This window comes from Poecilia formosa, unplaced genomic scaffold, assembly GCF_000485575.1.
Source record: "Poecilia formosa unplaced genomic scaffold, Poecilia_formosa-5.1.2 Scaffold67, whole genome shotgun sequence".
NCBI lineage: Eukaryota > Metazoa > Chordata > Actinopteri > Cyprinodontiformes > Poeciliidae > Poecilia > Poecilia formosa.
In genome coordinates, this window is record NW_006800006.1 from 1,650,219 (window position 1) to 1,668,980 (window position 18,762).

An 18,762-nucleotide genomic window follows, 5' to 3' on the forward strand; every position below is an offset into this window, starting at 1 on the left:
TTAAATGAACCAAGCCAATTTACAGCAGGACATAAGAAATACCTGAAACCTCCACAGAAAAACTGGAACCACAATAAGATTCAACTAAACACTTGCCCTTTAGTAGGTGGATTTTATTAGAGGCTTCAAAAGAAGGGGCTGAATACGCACTTAGACAAGTTTTCTTTTTTTTTGTAAAAACATGAAAATCATCCCCTAACATTTTATAATTAGGGTTGCACTACTAGGTGTTGGGTCTGCTAAAGCACAGTGAAATACATTGAACCCTAAGATAAATTAACATTTTTGTTTTACTGACAGCCTGAGTAAGTAAAAGGAGCCAAGAACTCCAGGATTAGTTTAGATTTATGGCCTGAGCTGAACTCAGGCAAAAGAAAGATTTGCTAGATGTTTGGGCTCTGGCTTCTGGGGAATGTTTAACAAGCCTACAATACATCCAGTACAGAAAAGTCAAAAGAGAACGTGCGATATGAAGTAAAAACAGCACTGCCCTGCTCTTATCACACATCCCAGAAGATGCACAATGGACTCACCCTGCGGTGGCAACAAAATGGAGCTAGAAGATGCAAAAACCAAAGCCGAAAACAGGAGAAGTTACACTGCTTACACAAATTATAGTCTGTAAATAAAAGCAAAAAAGTCTTATCAGGTTTACTTTGGACTTGGGCTTATAGTTCATGTTAATTAGTTGGGATGGATCGATGCCTATGGGCTAGTGTTGGATTTATAAGGCCTGATCTAAACTCCAGCTAAGATCACCTAAAATTATAACCAAGATCTGAGCTAAAAATGAGCTTAGTTACCTACAACAGTCAATCTGGAGCCTTTCAAACCGGACAGGACGCGTCTCTGAAAACACAGTTAGCTGGAAAAACGCAAACAAAACTCCAGCAACAAATCTTAATCTATTTTAAATGAGACAGACGACATTAAAATGATAGAGAAAAAAAAATGTCCCAGACTTGTTTTTGTACATTTCCATATACTTCCTAAAGTTTCCAACCTATAGAAAACATTAGTTCTAGTGTCTTCTTGGAGCACTTTTATTTCGTAGAAAGGCATTAAAGAAAGCGAAAACATTTCATTCTGCAAAGTTGAGCTAAAAACAACCCTGTAGTCTCACACAAAATAAAGGCAGCGTTTCATTTTTTTTTTCTTTTACAACTGGCCTAGACAATGTAAAGAGGCTTGGAGATGAAACACCACAGTAGTCAAGATTCATAGTGAAACATATCAGCTTGTCAGGAACCAATTTTTATTAATATCATTATTAATGTGTCATCAGCATCATCAATGAAATGAGTTAGTCTGTTTAAAGCAGAATCAAGTGTGCATTCATTGCCCTTCTTTTCTTGATGAACACTTCAGTTCAACAAAGCGAGGAAGAAAAAGGAAGAGGGTGAGGAGAGGGAGGAGGAGGGTCAGAGGTCAAAGGACTGCAGTGAAGGAGGAAACGCAGGGAAAACAACGTCTGGCAGAGCAGGAATCTCCCCCTTCACTGGGATATGATTGGTTTTTCCCTTGTGCAAGAATGACGAAAAAAACAAAACAACAAAAAAACCCAAATTTCAAAATGGTGCTCTAAAAAGAAAAGATGAGACAGGAAGAGGGGGTTGCTTGCTGGGATGTGGTGTTGGCTGTTTTTGTTGGATGTTTTGTTCCGTAAAGCCGTGTTAGGATCTGGTGCAGTCGTCGTCGTCCGAGGTCTGGCTGCTGCTACTGGTGTCGGACTCAGAGCCCTCCTCCACATGCGCCTCCGCCACACTCCTCCAGGGGGTGAAGTGGAGGGTCACGCCCCGCGTCCTGGGGAGAACCCCGTTTCTCTGCATGCCGTTCTTCTTCAGCTGGTAGAAAGCATAAGTATTTGTAAGGAAAGTTTTCATACTTTTCCAGCACCACACTTTGTAGATAACACTGGTCAACGGCCCAAAAAAATCCAAAAAAATTGTCTGTGGTTTTTCAACTGTTTTAGGGTCATTTTGATGAAGTGAATCAATTTGGTTTTGCTCAATCAGGTCAACTTTCTGACCTATGGAGCAACATAAGCATCAAAATGCAAGACTTGTTCTCACATCTGGAACGGTTTCCTGAGAATCTGGGATCAGCGAGATGGAGACGTAAAGTTCAATTTACCCTCATCGGTGTTCATGATTCAATTTACAGGAATCCTAGTTTATAACATTTCATTAATGCACTGTCTTGGTAAACTTTTTCGGATGAGAAATATTAATGGAAATGAACTGATGATGTCACTAAAATGTCATTGATTTAGTCAGAAGGTCGGATTTCTCTAAAACAAATCAGAATAAAAACCTGACCTGATTGAGAAAAATGGATGTGATTTTTGGATTCAGCTGTGCAAAATGATCCTAATTCAGTTGGAAAAAAACAGAAAACTTCCAAAAAATATTTTTTTGTAACCAAGTGCAGTAAATACAAATGAACTAAAAAAATGATAAAATACAGCTTCAGTTCACTACATACACAATGGAGTATTAGGGTCACGCCAAGAAAAAATATATATTTTTATAAAATTAGCAAAACAGAATCATAATATTACAAGAATAGTCATGACATTATGAAAATAAAAAGTCAATATTACAATTTTATTCTTGTTATAGCTGAACTTTATTCTCATAAAGCTACAACTTCATTCCGTAATATTATGACTGTTCTTGTAATACAACTATTTTTGTATTATTTCGAGTTTATTTTTGTAATAGGACTTTAATCTCATAATTTTATTGTCATATTTTTTCTTAGTATGACTAATACTAGTTACTCTTAAGATGGTTACTCTGAGGAAAACCATCAAGAAATCTATCGGGGGTCGGGGGGAGCATGTATGTAAAATGTCCACTCTTGGCTCCCGTATTAATCCAACATTAAATTCTACTTTATTACCAAACTGTACAGTTTGAAAATCAAGCACTTTCCCAACCTTGAAAACCCCCAATTGAATTTCAATCATTTTGAAGGATTTCCTGCCCCCATATGAACCCTGAACGAGGAAAGCAGAACGATATCTGATTGCATTTTCTTTTTTCTCACAGTCCTCACCTGTTCTGTTTTAGTTTGGAACTCTCTCAGCTCATCTTCTGTCAGAGGGAGGAAGTTGTCGTCGTTTTCTGGGTACTCCTGCCAGCCCATGGCCTTCAGCAACCTGCACCGATCCCCAGCGTTAGTTGGATGCGCCCAGAATTTGTGCGACTCAGAACCAGTAGTCCGGTTTTCCTCACCTGTGCTCTGCCTCCAGGGAGCTGGACAGGTGTTCAGTGTCCGAGTCACTGAGGGAGTAGGACAGGCCGTTCTCGTGGCACACCTCCTCGCTGTACACTTTGGGCTCCGGGGTGCTGCTCTCACCCTGGGGAGGAGAGCAAAACAAACAAACGCATAAAACATGTTAACAAAATCATAATACATACGGTGTGATACATTAGAGCAAAAAATTTTTTTTGGAAACTTGGGCCCCAACTAGGTTTGTCGCAATAAACAATAAATCAATTAATCGCATGATAAATGAAAATTAGCGACCTCATTTTAATTTAGCGACTGTCGTTTCTTCCTGCCTTTTTCTATTGATGACACTGGATGAAAAACGGCTCAACTGCACTGACTGCTCACCTCCTCATTTCCTTAGTGGGAGGAAGGAGTGAACCGCTGCATCAGGCAGTCGGATATGAACATCTCTATCTAAATGTAATGATTATTGAAGGGCAATATAGCATACAGACTTCATAATCTGCACCCTTTTGGTTGAATGTAGTTTTTATTTCCACTTTGGTTTCATGTTGTGTTCAGTTTTTATTCAAGTTCATTTTTTGTTAACGGAGACTTAACAAACTTAAGAGACTTAAGAGTCCTTCTTATTTTTTGTTTCTGGTTGCTTTGTTTACCAGTTCTAGTGTTTAGTGTTCTTTTGGACGTAAAATGTATTTATTTTTGGCAGGACATCACTTGTATTATCATGTCTTTACCATTACATCAGTTTAAAAAGGTCTTCAAACAATATTATTGTTTATGCCAATCATTTCTGAGACAATTACTCAGCAAAATTTGTTAAAACCAGATTTTACACAATACTGCCTCTTATTTTCATTCATATCTCTTAAACTTTTTTATCACCACAAAATCCACATAATTTTACAATGGAAGGAAAAGAGCGACGGTTCTTAACCCCCGTAGGTTTGAGCTGGCCGCCTCACCTCTCCCGACGTTCCCGGGCTGCTGCTGGTCGTCAGCTCTCCGGTGCCCTCGTCCTTCAGAGTTCGCAGGAACTCGCTCTTCCGGTCCGGACCGCGGCGCATCAGCTTCAGCCTGGAGGGAGCGATGTCTATGGGGGGAGTCGTGCTGGAAGGGTGCTGCGGGGGGTAACAGGAAAAGTTTAGCGTCTTTGTCCAAAATGACACAAATATCCGCCGCTCATCGTTTCTGACGGTTCATTTCGCAGTGTGCCGGTTCTCAGCTTTGTGTTTCAGAAGCGTCAGGTGGCTCAGCTCTAACCTCTTTCTGGGTGTTGTGCTGCGGTGCGCTGACTGGGGTGCTGGGTTTGGCTGCAGAGACGGGGCTGGTGAAGACTGAATCCCGGCCTGGCATGTGAAGGCCAGACTTGGTGATCTCTCTACCACCGGCTTTCCACTGGGTGCTCTGGAGAAGACCACAAGTCGCTTTATTTATTTTTATCCCCCATTTTCACCACATCAAATATTTCCGTCAGCTTTAGGCCTCACCATATATGTTTTGTAAAGATTATTATTAGCGATAAGTTGCGGAAACGGATCATTACAACCTCAACTGGCTCAATAACTGATAACAACAATATGAAGCATCTTGATCCAGACATAAAAAGAGCTTCATTAACTCCTCCATTTTCATCCCAACACCAGACACTGTTCAGAAAAAGACCTCTACTGAGATGTTTTGATGAATCTCTGCTGCCCCCTGTGGCCCAAATGAGCTAAAACCTAAAACCGGTTTACCCTGAAGGTAGAGGCTTAACTTTGTAAGTAAACAGTAACTAATCCTGAGAGAAAACAGCATGTAAACTGTCAGAAGCCAAGTAGAATGTCGGCCTCTTCTGGGGCCCCTCTGCCCTACCTTGGTGGGGGCCACAGCAGGCTTGGGGACCAGGTTCTTGTAGACGCTGGAGCCCGTGAGGGGAGCTTTGCTGCCGTTGGTGGGCAAGGTGCCAGCAGTGGCGAACCCTGCAGAGAACGCCGTGCCGGCGTCCTCCTTGGAAACCTTCTTGATGACCAGCATTTTGGACACCATCTGTTTGCTGACAGGAGGGTTTTCTGGAACAGACGCAGGAGAATTCGTGTTACCAGCAGAAACGTTTGATCGTTGCGAGTTCGTCTCGACTAGAGGCTCTCGTACCCCACACCCCGGCGTGGGGAGCAACTGTTCGCATCTGAGTGCCAGACTTTCCAGTTGTTTCAGGGTTGAGGGAGGGCTGCAAAAAAAACAAAACAAAAACAAAAAAAACATTTTACATCCGGTAAAAAAAGAAAAAAATTGAAGTTAGCTTCTAGTAAATTGGCATCCAGAACTCACAAAGTCCTCTTCTACAAAGTTCAGCTTGTCGTCCTTGCCGTCTTTGCGTTCCTCGTTGGGGAACTTGTCCTGGTACGAGGTTCCCTTGCGGGGATGGAAGTTGCCGTTGCGCTGCCGGTGCCCCCCCTGCCTGTCCCTGTCGCCTCCGCCCCGTTTGGGGTGGCGCCCCTGGTGGTGGTGGCCATCCTGGGCGCCGCCACGTGGGGCTCCGTGCCAGTTGGGAGCTTCCTTCCAACAGGAGCCCCCCGCCAGTCCGCCATGCCCACCCTTGGCCACGCCGGAGTCCACAGAGTCATGCCTCAGGAGCAGCGAGGGCTGCTGCCAGCCATCACCTGAAAATACGTCATAAACAAAAACACATTAGAATAACAAACTGTCCTGGTTTAAACCTCCACCAGCTATAGTTTATAACATTACATAGCTGAATCCAATATTTTTTTTTATTGTACAAAGTTCATGCAGAATAATAAACCAACACAAAGTTGGACATAGAAGTGAGGTAGAAGGCAACGGATACAAGATTTTACAAAAACGTTTCCATTTAGCCTTTATTTTGATACTCCTACATTTAGTTTGAAAAGTCCACAAGTTATGAGTTAGAAAGGCCGAGTCACAGTGCAGACCCAAGCTCATTTGAGGATATGGAGAAAAACTTTCAAATTGATCCTCTTCATCCGGTCTGATGCTTTCTACTATTTGCTTTTACTCAATATTTTTATTATTTCTCTGCTGTTTGGAAAAATAATTTTTTACTTGCATTGATCAATAAAGTAATCTTAGATTTTGACTGAAATTGAGGTACTTTTTCCCCAAGACGAATGGGCAAAAATTTTAGTCTCCAGAGAAAAATTGGTTGCTATAGAGACACTCCAAAGACATCCGAAGCAGAGATTCCTCTAAACCGGTTCAGAAGTGTTGATTAAAGGACTGTTCTCTACTAACACTAGAAAGCAGGGCTGGGCATTTATAGCATCATTGATCATCTATTGTGATAAATTTCTTATGATTGTCGCTGCGATAAATTGAATTAATCCCGTTTGAAAACCTCAAAAATGGTCCGTATTGGTGCACTTTGTTCTCCACCATTTGGTCAATGAAAGCATCAATAAATCTGAAAATATGATTAAATGCTCAGGCGCAACCAGTTCTATACAGAAAACGGCCACTAGAAATAACTTTTCGCCCATTGTTTTGGCACCCGCTTTAGCGCAGCACCCACATACGGCTCGTGCAGCGCCTACCTGCTTTATGTGCCACAGATTAAACGTGATTACATTGAAATGCGAATGCTTTTCAAAAGCAATATTTGTGTTTGTGGGGCTATAATTGCTGTGACACGCAGTCACAGTCACACAGCGACCTAAAACAGAAGTAAATAGTTCTTCTCGTCACTTTTATCGTTATCACAACAGCACCGCAAAGCACCGTGATAAAACTACATCGATATCGCCCACCCCAAGATGGAAGTCTGAAATAAGGTCAGTGATGGGGTTACCTGCTGGAGCACGCAGGGAGCCGTTGTTGAAGAATCCATCAGAGGAGTTGTGGCGGCGGCGGCTCACAGCAGGTCTGGCGTCTCTGTGGTGGTGAGGCTCACCTTGCTTGTCAAGGTTGGCAGCAGGGGACTGAAGGACGACAGAAAGGCAGCGTCAGTCAACCAGGAAACACGATCCAACGACATTTTCTCCAGGATACAGTAAAAAAAACGGTAGAACAGAGAAGGTGAACCTCTCTGAATATTCTTTAGGAGGTTTTGATGGCGTGTAAACGTTTATGATCCATCTCAGCAAAAAATAAAAAATAAAAAAAATCTTAGAACATTTGAAATGAGACAAAACAAAACTAACTCGCAAGTAACTTATTACCAAGATGTAGGAGCTTGTTTTAAGTCAATAATTCCTTAATATTGATTTTTAAAAAGTACTAATTCCACTTGCACATTATTTCATTAAGACATTTTTCCCATGTTACAAGTAAAATTATCTGCCAGTAGAACTAATACATTTTCAATCAATATTAAGAACTTATTTAGTTAAAACAAGCTCCTCCATCTTGCTAAAACAGCTTCTTCTAAGTTATTAAGTTTTAATTCAAACGGAACAAAAAAATTGCAAGAAAACAAAAAAAACTGGGAAAAATTTTTTTTGTTTTTGCTGACTGTGTAATTCCTTTTCTTTCAAAACAACTTACCAAGTTAAAGAGTAACTAGGGGAATCTAAAGTAGAGCAGGAAATTAAACGACTAAAAGTCACCACACACACCGAAAGCCAGGACCGCAACTACTCTGATGTAGCCGAACCATCGACCCGTTGTTCTGTGAAGTCCGAAGGTCAATTCAGATTACGTTCCTCAGCACACGCCCGTCTGATCACTTCCACAACATAAAAACATCTTCTGAGGAGTAAACTAGAGTTTCAACTTGTTATGTGAACACAGACGGGTGGAAGAAGTCAACCCAGAGGTCAAATAAAGTGCCAAACAGTCGGGAACAAAGAGCAGCTTCCCGTTTCTAATATTACGGCTTTAGGAAGTCCAACCACACCAAACAGCAGCCGAAGAACTGGTCCTGCAGCTTTAAGTTGCAGCGCTTCACACGACCGGTCTCATCCTCTGAACTTCTTCACATGCTGTAAAAATTACAACCGCAAACCTCGGCGTGTTTTATTAGGCCTCCGTCTGATTGCCCAACACAAAGGAGTGAGTGATCGTAAAGTGGGAGAGAATTATACACAGGTTGTAAAAAAGAAACAACAAAAAAAAACCTCTTAAAAATCTGAGACGTGTGGCATGTATTAGATTTCAGATTTAGTAGAACCAGTTTTGCTGCAAGTTTTATTGTCTTGCTACAAATTCCCAATCTGATTTCTGTCTGGGCTTTGACTGAGCTGTTGCACCACGCAAATATGCATTTATCCCCAGAACCAAACATGGAGAAGCAGCGTACAGCTTTGACGCTCCGCAAATCTGGAACAAACCTCTAGAAAACTGAAAAATGTCCGAAACACTGAGTTTTTTTTTTTTTTTTTTAAATCAAGGCTAAAAACTCATCTGTTTAAAGTTTCCTTTGACTCATCATAATTTGAACATTGACCGATATATCTGATGTATATTTGCTTGATCATTTTTGACAAAATGCAATGATTATTGCTCGCTTCATAACAGGTGACTTTTTGACTTGTTTCATGGTGAAAGCACTTTGAACTGCTTTGTTGCTTAAGTTTATTTGCGATGTAAATAAACTTCATAAAATCCACTGAGGTTTGTGGTTGTAACATAAAGGTGAATAAAGTGAAAGGGGTCAACATCAAGGACAAAAAGTTACAATTAAAACTTTTTTTTTAATTTGGCAACCATACATGCAGAGCAAGAAAGCACCAACTACAACTACAACAAACCTGTTGTAGTTTCTGTTTGATGCATGTCCATGTCAGAAAACAAATCTTTGCACTCAGTCAAGTTTAAAGCCTGGTTTTCTTCCACTGTCTACCTCTAAACACACAGACCGTGCAAGGAAAACACTTTTTAATACAAATCCTTTGGTAAAACAGATCATGTTGTTATTTCGCACATATTCTGTGCAGTAAAGACATTCTGTTCTATTTGACACAGAACCACTCGATCAAGGCAATTCTAACACAAAAATGAAATCTTTCCCAACAACGACTCGGAGATAACCGAGTACTGAGCCTGAGGAAATATGAAATCATGTTCAAATACTGTCATTAAAACTATAATTTAAGGTTTTTGTTTGCAACCTCAGACACATAACCGAGAATTTAGATACGGTTGTCTATGAAAAACTTTGTTTATATATTTCTACAGTTTTGTCTTATTTCCTGCTCTTGACTGAGTTGTTCTTTCAGTAAATGGCCTATTTTGAGACTAAACTAAACTCCAGTTAATCAATAACCAAATGAGCTGACGATTATTCCAATAATCACAGTTATTCAATTCAGTTCTAATTGGTTGTGGAAATTCTACATGAAAACAGAAAAAATTATGTTTAACTAGCCTTTTATATACATGTTATAAGCAAATATGTCAACAGGTTTTTATAACATTTTGACCAAAATTACTGAAAGTCACAATGGAGGGTCTGAAGAGCCACACAAAACACACAAAAAAAAATCTATGAAATCAAAAGTAGCAAATCAAGCTCGACTTTGGTCTGATGAGGTCTTCACTCAGAGTACAACATTTGACACGTATGCATGTTTCCCTTATTAAAACACCAAAAACCGTTTTGAGGCTCTGCTGCACCACAAACTGATTGCAGTCATCAACCGTGAGGGGAATTTATCTCTGAATGCAGACACACACTCAGATCCCAAGATATATTGGAGCAGTGTGTGCAAAACCCCCCCAATCCTTTCTCGCACACACACACACACACACACACACACACACACACACACACACACACACACACACTTCACTACCTTGGCAGGCTGGGGTGTGGAGAAGTTAAGCCAGGCAGGGACAAAGTCATGCTGCGCCATTTAGGTCCAGTGTTTCTGGTCAGTGGATGGAGGCATCAAACCTCATGGCCAGGATCTACAGAAACAATCAATTTCTGGGGATTAAATTCAGGAAAAGATAAGATTCATGCTTTATTCAAAACGCCTCTGATGGTAATTTTGTGTTGGATCAATAAATGATTTGCAGAAAAAGGTCTCAAAAAGGGGAAGTCAGAAGCTATTTTTAGCAGGAAACAAAGCGGGATGTGCTGCAGCTGCGCCTGTGAAGTTGATAATCTGACAGCTTGGTTGTAAACACACGGTTTAATTTAGCTCCGTGATTCTTTTACCAAAAAATACTTATGCAAGACATTTTCTTATGTGGTAAATAAGTCTTTTTCATTGGAAATGGACGAGTAGGAAAACATAAAAGTTGCTGAACCACTTCTGGTTAGCGCCGGGCCATGTGACATAAAAATTAAATCTCAGATTTTTTTCGTACCAGATACGATTTCCTTTCTAACCAAGAAACTACAAATGACAGAAAACATTTATTTCATTCATCCTGTGTGAGTTGTATTAGGGCTAGGCTACGAAAACTTTTCTTTACGTACGACAATATAGTCATAATATTAGCAGAACAAAGACGCAATTTTACCAGAACGTCTTAAAATTATGAGAGAGAAAAAAGTCGTTTTAATGACAAAAAATGCTGAATAGTTAACGTTCTTTGTTTGTCTTATAAAAATATGACTTCATTCTTGTAATATTGTGACTGTAATCTTGCAATCAAATAAGGAAAAGATCTCAGTCTGCCCCTTATATTCCGTCGTAGAGTTGACCTGAATGAACAGAAGCTGTAAAAGTATCTAGTGAAACAAGATGGCCGCCTTGGGCAAACCAATGTTACTCTGACCTATGGGAACTTGAGAAAAAAAAATAAAATCCAAATTTTCCAAAAATTAAATCTTCAAAAACGATTAATTGATTTTATTGATTAATCGGTTTCCTGGAACCGGCAGTTTCTACAGAGCGGAGTCACGCGCCAGTAGCTGCGTTTCCATTACAAATGTGAGCAAAATATTGTTGATAACTGTGTCCTAAGAACGATATCAAAATCACATGTGAATGAGCTTGCTCACGAAATAAGTGATTAAAAGAAACACTCCGCGCCATCATCATCATCATCATCCATCCACTTGCTGTCGTCTTCTTTGTCGTTTCCGTCAATAGTAACATTGGGTTGTCGAAGACGCAAAAAAAGAGTTTCTGTTTTCCAAAATATGCTAATTTCAGAAAACCACCTCATGCCAGTACAAAAACTTGCCGTGTTTCAATTAAGCGGATTAACTTTCACAATTCCAATTTGTGCAATTCTACGGTCAAAGGAAACGCAGCTAGTGAGGTGTAACCTGAACATTACCCCAGAGTCTGTTGCTCTGAAGTCCTCTGCCTCCTCTCACTCTCTCTGGCTGGGCTCGGTTCCTTCAGGCCTGTTGGCACTGATCACAGACGGCGTGCGCTGACAGATGGGAAGCGGCACAAAGAAACCCCCTGCTCCACCTCGACCAGGACAGTGCAGTCCCTTTCTCCAGACGTGGATCCCTTCGTCCAGGATGAAACAGCTGGAGAGGAGTCAAAAAAAAAAGGGGGTTCTGCTGGAATGATCTGGAGCGTTGATCCAGAACAAAAAAAAAAACAAAAAAAAACTAGCCAAGCAGTGTGACTGGATCTTTGCAGCAGAAGAGCAGGAAGGGGGAAAACAAAGTCTAGAAGGAAGAGATTTTTTTTATTTCGAATGTGAATTAAATCACGTCTTCCACGCTCTTTTGATAAAAGCTCTCACAGTAACTTTTTTTTTTTTCCTCTCTCTTTCCTTTAGCTGACAAACTGACTTCTTCAATTTTGGAAGCACTTGCTCCTACTGTCGTGAAATAACAGAAACTCAAAACTTGATTGGGCTTAAAATTGATTGGCAAAAAAAAAAGACGACACCAGAAGTGATTTGTCCCCCCAAAAAAAGTTGAAAAAGAAGCTAGTCCCGTCTTATTTTCTGCGGAAGGAAAGAGTCTGCTGTGGAAACTGTGCGTCCTCGAACATGGACGAGGCTCGTGAAGCAGTCCCGCTTTACTCCAGGCAGAGGAAAGAGAGGCCGGTGATGTCCTGCCACACCGTGTGCCGGTTCGCTACAGAGTCGACGAGCCTCTCACCGGATCATTTTTAAAATCTACGCAGGCATGCAACGGAGAAAAAAAAAAAAAAAAAAAAAAAAAAAAAAAAAAAAAAAAAAGGATTCACAGACAGTCTTATTGGGAATGGAGGTCGCTGGAAGCCGCCGTTCACCTCATTAAACTGGCGGAAAAAAGACGCTCGAAAGAAAAAGATTCAGCAGACGTTCAAAGTCACATGACAAATAGAGGAGGTAAAAAAAAAAGTATAGGCGCGAAGTTACATCGCTATGATTTTCAGTTCGGGTTAGTGAATTTGAGACGTCGCTGAGCGAGTCATCGTAACGCCGGATTTAGCTTTGGCGCTCATGTAATCACATCTGGAAGATGCCCGTGTGGTTAGGTGTGCTGTTCTGACTGGAGGACACGCAGGACTTCGGCCTGATTTCATAGACACGCAAAGTCAGAAAGCCTTCATGAAAGTCGCCGAGCGGGAACTGGGACTCGTCCAAGAACGAAGCCTGACAAAGGCTTGATCGCCGGCTTTCTCTGTTAGAGGAAGAGAATGCTGGGAAAACAGCGACGTGTTTGATGTTTGGAAGGCGGAGCTCCGAGCGCCTGAGATGCTTCGGGGAAAGTTTCTTCTTGCCGACTGCTCACGGGAACAGACTGGATCTGAAAAACAAAAACAAACCCAGGATCATTTATTATGTCGGCAGAGGTTAGAAATGCAACGATCCGACTGACAATTTATTTTCAGTTTCATATGTCGCTAAATCTTTATCTGCTAGAAATGAACTCCAAAAAGTCCATCCAAGCACATGTTCTTAGTTTGGCTGCAATTGATGAAAATGAAAAATTTAACTTCATGAAAAATGTGACGTTTTGAGAGGAAGAATTTATTCTTGGAGTTACAGATTGTCAGTTTCTGATGGGAATCTTGAAATTTTAAATCAGGATTTGTTCAAATTTCGCCACAGAACAATTGGAGCAACATCAAGCACTTTCAAGATAAGTTTTAAAAACTCTGGAGATAAAAAACAGAACTAAAATGAAAAGACATTTATCATTTATCACTGTTTTTAATAATATTTTGTGATAGTATTCTATATTCTACAAGATGGGCAAGGTAAATTAAAATGTGACAAAATGTTATGTCCTGAAATGTATTTCTCTCACACAACCTGAACACCTAACTGGGCTGAGTAATTTAACCAAAAATAAATAAATAAATAAATAAAAATAAATCCACCAATCTCAATAATTTTGCTTAACATATAAAATATAAGCCAACCTTAATTTCATTTACACAGATCACTAAGTCTTCTGAGCCATTAGGAATAATGAATATTTATTACATTGAAACAATCCAAACAAATTGTGTTAAGGCTATTGACCTTCCTGCTCAAATTAAATTTACACACACACAAAAAAACCAGAAAACCTTGTTAAAAAAAAAAAGTTACATTTTCTGTCATTTGGCAATTGTAGCTGAAATAAAACAGGAACAGTTTAGTCTGATTTAACTTCAGACGTAGATTAAACAAAAATGTATTTTAGTTGTATACAAAAATATCTGGTTTCAACTGCAAACGATTATTTCCAAAGTTAGGCTTTTAATCGAGCGTTGTATTGAACTTTATTGCAAAACTCTGCCGTTTGAATATCAACCACTTTCAAGGATTTCATACAGAAGTCAAACCCTTTGCAAACTGTGAAAACATCTAATTGAAATCCAAGTATTTTCAATGATTTCAAGCACAAACTTTTCAGTCACCTTAAAAGTTTGACTGAAACTTTAGCATGTGGACAAAACCAGACAAAATGTACAGTAAATGCTTGGCCACAGTGAAAAACAGCCAACAAAAAGTCAAGGTGAGACTTTCAAAGTTAAAGAGTAATGTACAATTTTTTTTAAAGAGCCAGCGGTCCCCCAAACACATATCAGATTGGTGTCATATCATATCATATTAGTGAGTATGAATAATTTTGAGTCCTGTGTTTACAATAGAAAAAATAAATAAATAAACAATTCAAAATGTGTCACCCAAATTCTTGTTCAACAAAAACAACAAAACTTATTTGACCTAAGAAAGTCAAATAAGAAGCACCAGAAGCATAAAATTACATCTAAGATAACCATTAGCAAGCAGCTACTACTATGAAATAAAACGTGGAACTGAGAATACATTTGCAGCTCTTTAAATCGAAAATGCAGGTTTTAATCAAGCATTTAGATTCCTATTAAATCCCTAGAGCTGCTACAAACAGCCTAAATGTGTGACATTTACCAAAAGACTCTAATTTAAGACGTGCTCAAGGAAACAGACGTTCAAAGACTTCTGCTATCATCTGTGAAGTTTTCATTTAGAAGAAACCCGACTGCTTAACCTCGAATTCGTCTCCAAATTTAAGGTCTCTTTCATTGAATTTTCGTGAAGCCATGTCCACGGTGAGCTTCACGCGCAGGGAGAGCCTGGACTTGCTAACGTATCCACACTAAGCCATTACGTAAGAGCTCATCATCAATGAGTTGGCCGCGGACGGGCGGACAGCACTTTGCAACTCATACATTCACTTTATTATCGGTCAAAATGCACTTGCGTCAGTTTCACAGTTAGAAAAATAGTTGAGCTAACAGCTCCTCGTCGTAAACAAACCCAATGTGCCCACGGAGATGCAGCAGCAGCCCAATTCAACAGTTAACGCGCACGTTTCACCGAGCTAACTGGCTAAATTAAATCATTTAAAGTGCTGTGGCATATTTCAGAGGGATAAATATTCCACAGCGTTCATTAACTAGTTGATAATAACCACAGGAATATAGCGCCGTCATTTATGTCCCACCTCCGCAGCTAGCAAACTGTCTACAAAACTAAGGTTCACGTTAGCATAGCAATTGTTAGCAAAGAGCTGGCATTAACTAGCCTGTTTAGTCGCCCGTGAAAACAATGAAGTATTTAGCAGGAGTAGGTGGGGTTAGCTGGCTTAGTCGACTTAAAATGTACTTACTATTGCAATAATGCATAAAACCACCAATTTGAGCAACTGTCACTGGCATACAAAAGAGGTAAACAGACCTGGCTTGGTTGGAACAACACAGTTTCAAAATGGCTACCTTAGCAGCAGCACCACACATTTATCAGCTTGCTAAGTGCTAGCGAGCTAACTTGCAGTGTTTTATGACGATAGCGCCTACCTTCTTAGGAGCAAGGTAGTCTCAAGTAGAGAGGAATTCCCATACACATGAATTCTGTGAACACAACAAACGCAACTTCTTTCTGTATCTGCAAACTTTTTCGAAAATCGGGCTGTCTACGTTTGTTTGGGTTTTAGGTGCGCTTACGACTGGCGCTGGCACTGAAGGGATTCGAACAGCCTCAAATGTGTTGCGTTCAAGAACTCTCGTCAGTATGCAACGGGCGGAAGTTTTAAACGGCTCGTCAACGGGACTTTCGGAGTGACACTACTTTTAAAAATGCATTCGTACTTATCTAATGGAACAAACGCATAACTGTGCCGGAAAAATTATACTAGTGTTCCCAAAAGCATTCAAAAAGCAAAGCGCTGATGATAGGGACAGTGAAAATGTGCAGCTTTGAATGCAGCTCAACGAGCCAGTCTACAGTCAGACAAATCGATGTCAGAATTAAGAAAGGCTTTTAATCGAGCACCGACGGGGTGGCGGGGTGAAAATGACCTCTGGTTTAGCTAGTTCACGTTAACTTTGGCCCTTTTAAGTCGTTTTTTTACAGTCGTTAAATTGGCCAGGGTAAACCGGTAGGAGGCAGCGAAGATACAGAGTTACAATTAGGTAACTGTGACGCCCATGCTTTATTCTGAAAGTTATTGCACTTGAATAGCGTTGTATTGCATCAGGGTTGAATGCTAGGTGAGCAAAACAACAGATTTATGTTGGCTAATAATCTAGATAATCTAGATGTGCTGTTTTTGTTACACATTTTCTTATAATTTGTAGGTCGAAATGCTGCGGTTTTCATCCGGAAGGAAGATGATATTTGGGGTAAGATAATGAGGCTTGTTTATGTTTTCATGCAGTGCCTTCTAAAAATAGCAGTGGACTTTTCCATATTTTGTCTATGTATTTTTATTAGGATTTAATTTGATAGACTAATTCTCAAGTGGAAAGTGGAAAATAATAGAAGGGAACCACAATAATGTGAGGATAATTTGTATTCAGTTCCAGCATCTATATTATGTAGAATCCTATTTTGAAGCATTTACACCCCATAAGTCTTTCAGATATGTCCCTACCACTTCCAGCAAGGGATATTTCTATTACAGAATACCTCAAACAAAGCCAGATTTGAAGAGCAAAGAGGTCTGACTGTTTCTGGAGAATATTCCATGAATATGTTCTGATATAGACCTTCCTATAGTAGCTCCTTCTGCATGTTTAGTGTTGTTCCACTGAAAGCTGGCAGATTTAATGTAAAAAGTTTAACAAGTCCAGGTTTTCCCCTACAGAACCTGCTGGTAGGGGTGCTCGCAGTTCACTATGATTTTGTATTTTTAAAAATGTTAACGGTTACAAAAATTTGGACGTGCCTGAGCCGGCGTCACAACTTGGAAATAAAAGTGCACGAGGCTATTGGACTGGTGGAGGGACGATGCACTCCCTTGAGCCCATTTCAGTGCGTCAAATAGAAACCTAGCTTAATCCTTCTATACTGTTATTGGTGTATAACAAAACCCTATTTAAAATATAAAAAAAAACAAAAACATGTAGCCCGGTGGGGGCGCAAGTACGGCCTGGCGGGCCGTCAGGCTTATAACACACTGAGGGAAAATGAAGTAAAGTCTGACTTCTTTTGGAAGGTGCTGTAAATAGTGGCGTGTTGGTCTTAGCGACACATATCACAACATGTGGTAACTTGTGAAACAGGAGTGGTGTTGATGTTTTTTCTGTGCCCTACCACCTAGCTTCCAGTGTGGAGATGCATCCAGCTGACACTCAGGCCACCTAGCTACACAACAGGGACCCCACTGCTAGTTCCTTCCCCATCCACTGCTTTGTTTACGCCATTCGGACCCACATCCGGCAGCGGATGTCGGAGCGTCAGGCCCGCGAGCTGGGTGACCTCTCGTCTGTGTCACAGGGATTCAAGAGACGCCTCGGCGAAAAACATGAGGGCCCTCGCTCAGGCACCCAAACCGGCTCTTTACCTAGGATTCTCAGGCCTCATCCCGTTTCTCTCCGCCCCACTGTTCATGGCTGCCACCCAGTCCTTCTACCCGGAAGTAGCTTACGCTCAGATGGTGTACGGAGCCTCCATAGTGTCGTTCCTCGGAGGGGCCCGATGGGGCTTTGCCATCCCTGCCGGCAGCCCTGCCAAGCCAGACTGGATGAATCTGGGGAACAGCGTGGTGCCATCGCTCCTGGCTTGGCTGGCACTGCTCTGCAGGGACAATGTTACAGAGGGAGCCTTGGTGGTTATAATGGGACTGGGCCTGTCGCTGCATTATGACCTGACCCTGCTGCCGGGCTACCCCGCCTGGTTCAGAGCCATGAGGACCATCCTCACTCTGGTCGCCACCTTCTCGCTTGTTGCCACGTTGATACTCAAAAAAGTCTGCATAGAGAGGAAACTTAAGGAGGTGGAGAAGTGAATAATGGGAGTTATTTTTTTTTAATTGAACATATAAAATTAAATACTTTCTGTATGACATATAGTCTCAGAAATTATTGTGATACACAATAATATTGTTTTGAGACTATTTTTAGGTAATATATCGATAATGGCATAATAATGCAAGTTTGCCCTCTCAAAGACTAATAAACTTTAATTTTGTTAAGAACACTTAACACTGGAACTAGAAGATATTTTAAATATCCAAAATTAAATACAATCAAAAATGGTAAATACAACAGAAATAAAAACCACACACAACCGAAAACATACATAAAATGGATTATAATTTCTCTATGAATAAAATTCCCCATCAAAAATATTACTAATCATGGAAATTGTCAAGCTCATTTTAACTTATCATGCAATTAATTTTTTGAAATGGCCTTAGCAGGCAGTCAGAAACTATTAATAAACAATCACAAATCTATATCATTTTTGAAAGCAGAATTTGACACTTTTAGTGTAAATGCAAATTGTGAGCAACTTTAATTAAAAAAAATAATAAAAATTATAACATTTTTATTCCGTGCTGTCAAATATTCTTTGTGTCTGGTAATCAGGGGTGAAGGTAAGAGGGTACGGTCGGGTACTGCGTGCCCCTAAAAGATTTAGCGGGGGTACGCAGTACCTGCAAGAGATGGGAGCGGCTGTCTGCGGGAAAAAAAATCAATGAGTTCACTGTGCAGCCGTGACTGATTAGTTTTTCAAGAACAATCCAAAACACGACTTAGTCAGTTAATAAATAGCTCCCTTTCCCCATTTCATATTGTTTCTGAACTGTTCCTGCTTTGCTAGATCAGGGCTGCAACACGTCGATCGTGGAAGGTTTTGAGTCGATCTCGGCATTAGGTGACAAACTGAACGCCGCCAGGAGGCTGAGACCAGCACGTCCTCCTCTGATTGGCTTATGAAAACGTTCGTAACTTTAGT

General features: G+C 40.5%; 2 protein-coding genes across 4 annotated transcripts; one reads left to right on the forward strand and one right to left on the reverse strand.

Annotated features, from left to right (window-relative positions):
* Positions 1-1,145: 1,145 nt before the first annotated feature.
* On the reverse strand, positions 1,146-15,533 carry gpbp1l1 (GC-rich promoter binding protein 1-like 1). Of its 2 annotated transcripts, none has more exons than XM_016672897.1 (12): positions 15,191-15,277; positions 11,434-12,853; positions 9,993-10,107; positions 7,049-7,178; positions 5,554-5,885; positions 5,377-5,452; positions 5,098-5,294; positions 4,504-4,647; positions 4,206-4,361; positions 3,240-3,364; positions 3,061-3,163; positions 1,146-1,844 (listed from the first exon to the last, which is right to left on the reverse strand). In XM_016672897.1, the coding sequence occupies exons 3-12, from the start codon at positions 10,050-10,052 to the stop codon at positions 1,674-1,676; spliced, it is 1,494 nt and encodes a 497-aa protein (XP_016528383.1). In that variant the 5' UTR covers positions 10,053-10,107; positions 11,434-12,853; positions 15,191-15,277; the 3' UTR covers positions 1,146-1,673. The 2 variants fall into 2 exon arrangements, with proteins under 2 accessions (XP_016528383.1, XP_007555002.1); XM_007554940.2 differs by lacking the exon at positions 15,191-15,277 and adding an exon at positions 15,378-15,533 and having other exon boundaries at positions 1,156-1,844.
* A 127-nt stretch (positions 15,534-15,660) lies between these two features.
* LOC103140024 (transmembrane protein 69-like) lies at positions 15,661-17,868 on the forward strand. 2 transcript variants are annotated; one of them, XM_007554945.2, is made up of 3 exons: positions 15,661-16,070; positions 16,158-16,202; positions 17,123-17,868. In XM_007554945.2, the coding sequence occupies exons 2-3, from the start codon at positions 16,164-16,166 to the stop codon at positions 17,807-17,809; spliced, it is 726 nt and encodes a 241-aa protein (XP_007555007.1). In that variant the 5' UTR covers positions 15,661-16,070; positions 16,158-16,163; the 3' UTR covers positions 17,810-17,868. The 2 variants fall into 2 exon arrangements, with proteins under 2 accessions (XP_007555007.1, XP_007555008.1); XM_007554946.2 differs by having other exon boundaries at positions 15,661-15,992.
* The last annotated feature ends 894 nt before the right edge of the window (positions 17,869-18,762 follow it).

Coding starts and splice junctions, on each gene's coding strand:
- gpbp1l1 (XM_016672897.1), bottom strand. CDS start 10,052: ATGGCGCAGCATGACTTTGTCCCTGCCTGGCTTAACTTCTCCACACCC. Junction 5,295..5,376: donor TCCCCACGCCGGGGTGTGGG/GTACGAGAGCCT, acceptor CGTCTGTTCCAG/AAAACCCTCCTGTCAGCAAA. Junction 4,648..5,097: donor CTGCTGTGGCCCCCACCAAG/GTAGGGCAGAGG, acceptor GGTCTTCTCCAG/AGCACCCAGTGGAAAGCCGG.
- LOC103140024 (XM_007554945.2), top strand. CDS start 16,164: ATGCTGCGGTTTTCATCCGGAAGGAAGATGATATTTGGG. Junction 16,203..17,122: donor GAAGGAAGATGATATTTGGG/GTAAGATAATGA, acceptor CCTACCACCTAG/CTTCCAGTGTGGAGATGCAT.